The sequence below is a fragment of the Penaeus japonicus genome, unplaced genomic scaffold, assembly GCF_977035675.1.
Source record: "Penaeus japonicus unplaced genomic scaffold, GWHDUDI00000001_assembly GWHDUDI00000007, whole genome shotgun sequence".
Lineage (NCBI taxonomy): Eukaryota > Metazoa > Arthropoda > Malacostraca > Decapoda > Penaeidae > Penaeus > Penaeus japonicus.
The window spans coordinates 8587022-8589346 of NW_028234409.1; the positions used below are offsets into that span (position 1 = coordinate 8587022).

The 2325-nt window shown below is 46.9% G+C and overlaps 1 protein-coding gene across 1 annotated transcript in view; it reads right to left on the bottom strand.

The window, feature by feature from the left end:
- Positions 1 to 1672, bottom strand: part of LOC122248377 (uncharacterized) — a 62712-nt gene extending 61040 nt beyond the window's left edge. The window contains exons 1-2 of the mRNA XM_086538180.1: positions 1631 to 1672; positions 664 to 783 (exon numbers count right to left, since the gene is read on the bottom strand). Of these exons, the coding sequence (XP_086394306.1) occupies positions 664 to 783; positions 1631 to 1672 (162 nt within the window). The remainder of the gene's footprint in view (positions 1 to 663; positions 784 to 1630) is intronic.
- Between the last annotated feature and the right edge of the window lie 653 nt (positions 1673 to 2325).

Below are 2325 nucleotides of genomic sequence, written 5' to 3' on the forward strand. Positions count from 1 at the left end.
TCCCCCCCCCTCTCGTCTTCAATTCCAGCTTGAAGCGTTTCCACTGTCAGCTTAATACGCCCTTTATAGCTATTCACATCAATTCAATATTCCAGTACATGTAAGTAAGGTTATTACAATCTTCCTTTTTTCGATTTTTTATTATCATTTTCCCCCCATAGATCTTTCTTACAAGTACTCGAAACAGGAGAGTACTTTGTCTGAGCCTATGGGGGGAGGGAAGGGGGGAGGGGGAGGGGGAGGGATAGTCAAACGACTGAAAAAAATAATAGTCTCTATGCTCTGGGAGATTAAGGGCTACTTTGGAATGCCGCGTTGAGTAGCCAGAGTACTCGTTAGGTCGTAAAGTCGTTGTTCTTACGACCCCCTTAAACCCCGGCTAAGAGTTGCCAGCGAGGCTATTAAATGTTGCTGGACAATGCTAAAGGCAACGCCACTATTTCCCTACCCCTACTCTACCCCCCCCCCTCCCCTCCCTTCTTCCCTTCTTCTCTAATTTCTTTCCCTCCTTCTCTCTTAAGCTTTCTGTCTCTCTGTCTCTTCGTCTCTCTAGCTCTGTCTGTTTCTCTTTCTTTCTTTCTCTCTCTCTCTCTCTCCCCCTCCCCTCCCCACCCCCCCTCTCTCTCTTTCTCTCTCCCCCCCCCCTCTCTCCCACTTCCCTACCCCAGCAATCTGGTTAGTACAACGGTAACGCACCGGCTTCACATCCCCATTGTCGTCAGATCGAGCCCCGTCCAAGCTCGTGAGTTTCCACTGCCGCCTGGAGGTCACAGTTGGTAAAGTCTGAGGTCAGATCTGAGTCGACACTCGTTGGCACACTCTCTCAAGAGTCAGCACTCTCTGACACAAGCGGGCTCGTCGTTGTGCATATGAGCCCGGCGAAGCATCTGCTCCGCAAATCTGGCTTATCCTTATCTACCCTCTCGCCCCTCCCCCAATCAGCTAGTCTTATCCTCCCCCCACCCCCCCCCCCCCCCTCCTCCCTATCCCATCTGGCGACGCTCTGGTGGTGTCAATCCGTCAGCCTGTCTGTCTCTGTCTGTCAGTTTCCCTGTCTTCATCGCTGTCAGTTACTGTCTTCATCGCTGTCAGTGTCTTTGTCTTCATCGCTGTCAGTTTGTCTCTGCCATTCTCCCTGTCTATTTGTTTCTCTCTGTCTGTCAGTCAGTCAATCAGTCTATCTCATTTTCCCTCTCTCATTCCCATACGCGTTATGAAGAATCTCTCAACTGACACACCCACTGAATACAAGAATTACAGAAATACAGAAAAAAACAATAAAATACAAAACAATGATAATATCAAAATACAGTGACACCACCCAATCATACATAACTAAGAATCTCTCAGCTGACACATCCACTGAATACAAGCATTACAGAAATACAGAAAAAAACAATAAAATACAAAACAATAATAATATCAAAATACAGTGACACCACCCAATCATACATAACTAAGAATCTCTCAACTATATATATAAAAATCTCTCAACTAACACATCCACAAGAATTACAGAAATACAGAAAAAAACAATACAACCCAAAACGATAATGACATAAAAAATACAGTGACACCACCCAAATCATACACAACAACACCACAAGCACCACGCAAAAAAACACCATACCACAATAAGTCCCAACGCCTCCTTAGAGCTTCCCAGAACCATCAGAGTATATATATATAGAGCAAGATGCAACACGCCCCTTGCAACATACAATCAACTATAACAGTCCCTTCAAAGACCAAGGAATGGAGGGGGAAATGGGGGTGATAATGGTATTTACGACGACCCCATGAGACGCGATGGGGGGGGGGGGGAGTCACATGGGATCATGGTGGATGACGTCTTCACGGGTGTAGTAAAGAGATAATGGGGTGGGGGGGGGGGGGGAGAGCGGGAGTTGGAGTGGGGAGAGAACGGGAGTCGGCCTGGAGGGGGGAGGGAGAGGGGGAGGGGGAGTGGGAGTCGGAGGGGGGGAGGGGAGGGGGGGAGGATGGAGACACATGTAGCGTAGATGGGCCACGCTCCATGTCTCGTCACGGTCGAGAGAGAGTGAGAGACAGAGCATTGGGGAGAGATAGGGAGTGAGAGAGAGAGATAGAGAGAAATATATATAAATATATATATATATATATATATATATATATATATATATATATATATAGAGAGAGAGAGAGAGAGAGAGATAAGAAGAGAGAGAGAGAGAGAGAGAGAGAGAGAGAGAGAGAGAAAGAGAGAGAGAAAGAGAGAGAGAGAAGAAAGAGAAAGAGAGGAAGAGGAAGAGGAAGAGAGAGAGAGAGAGAGAGAGAGAGAGAGAG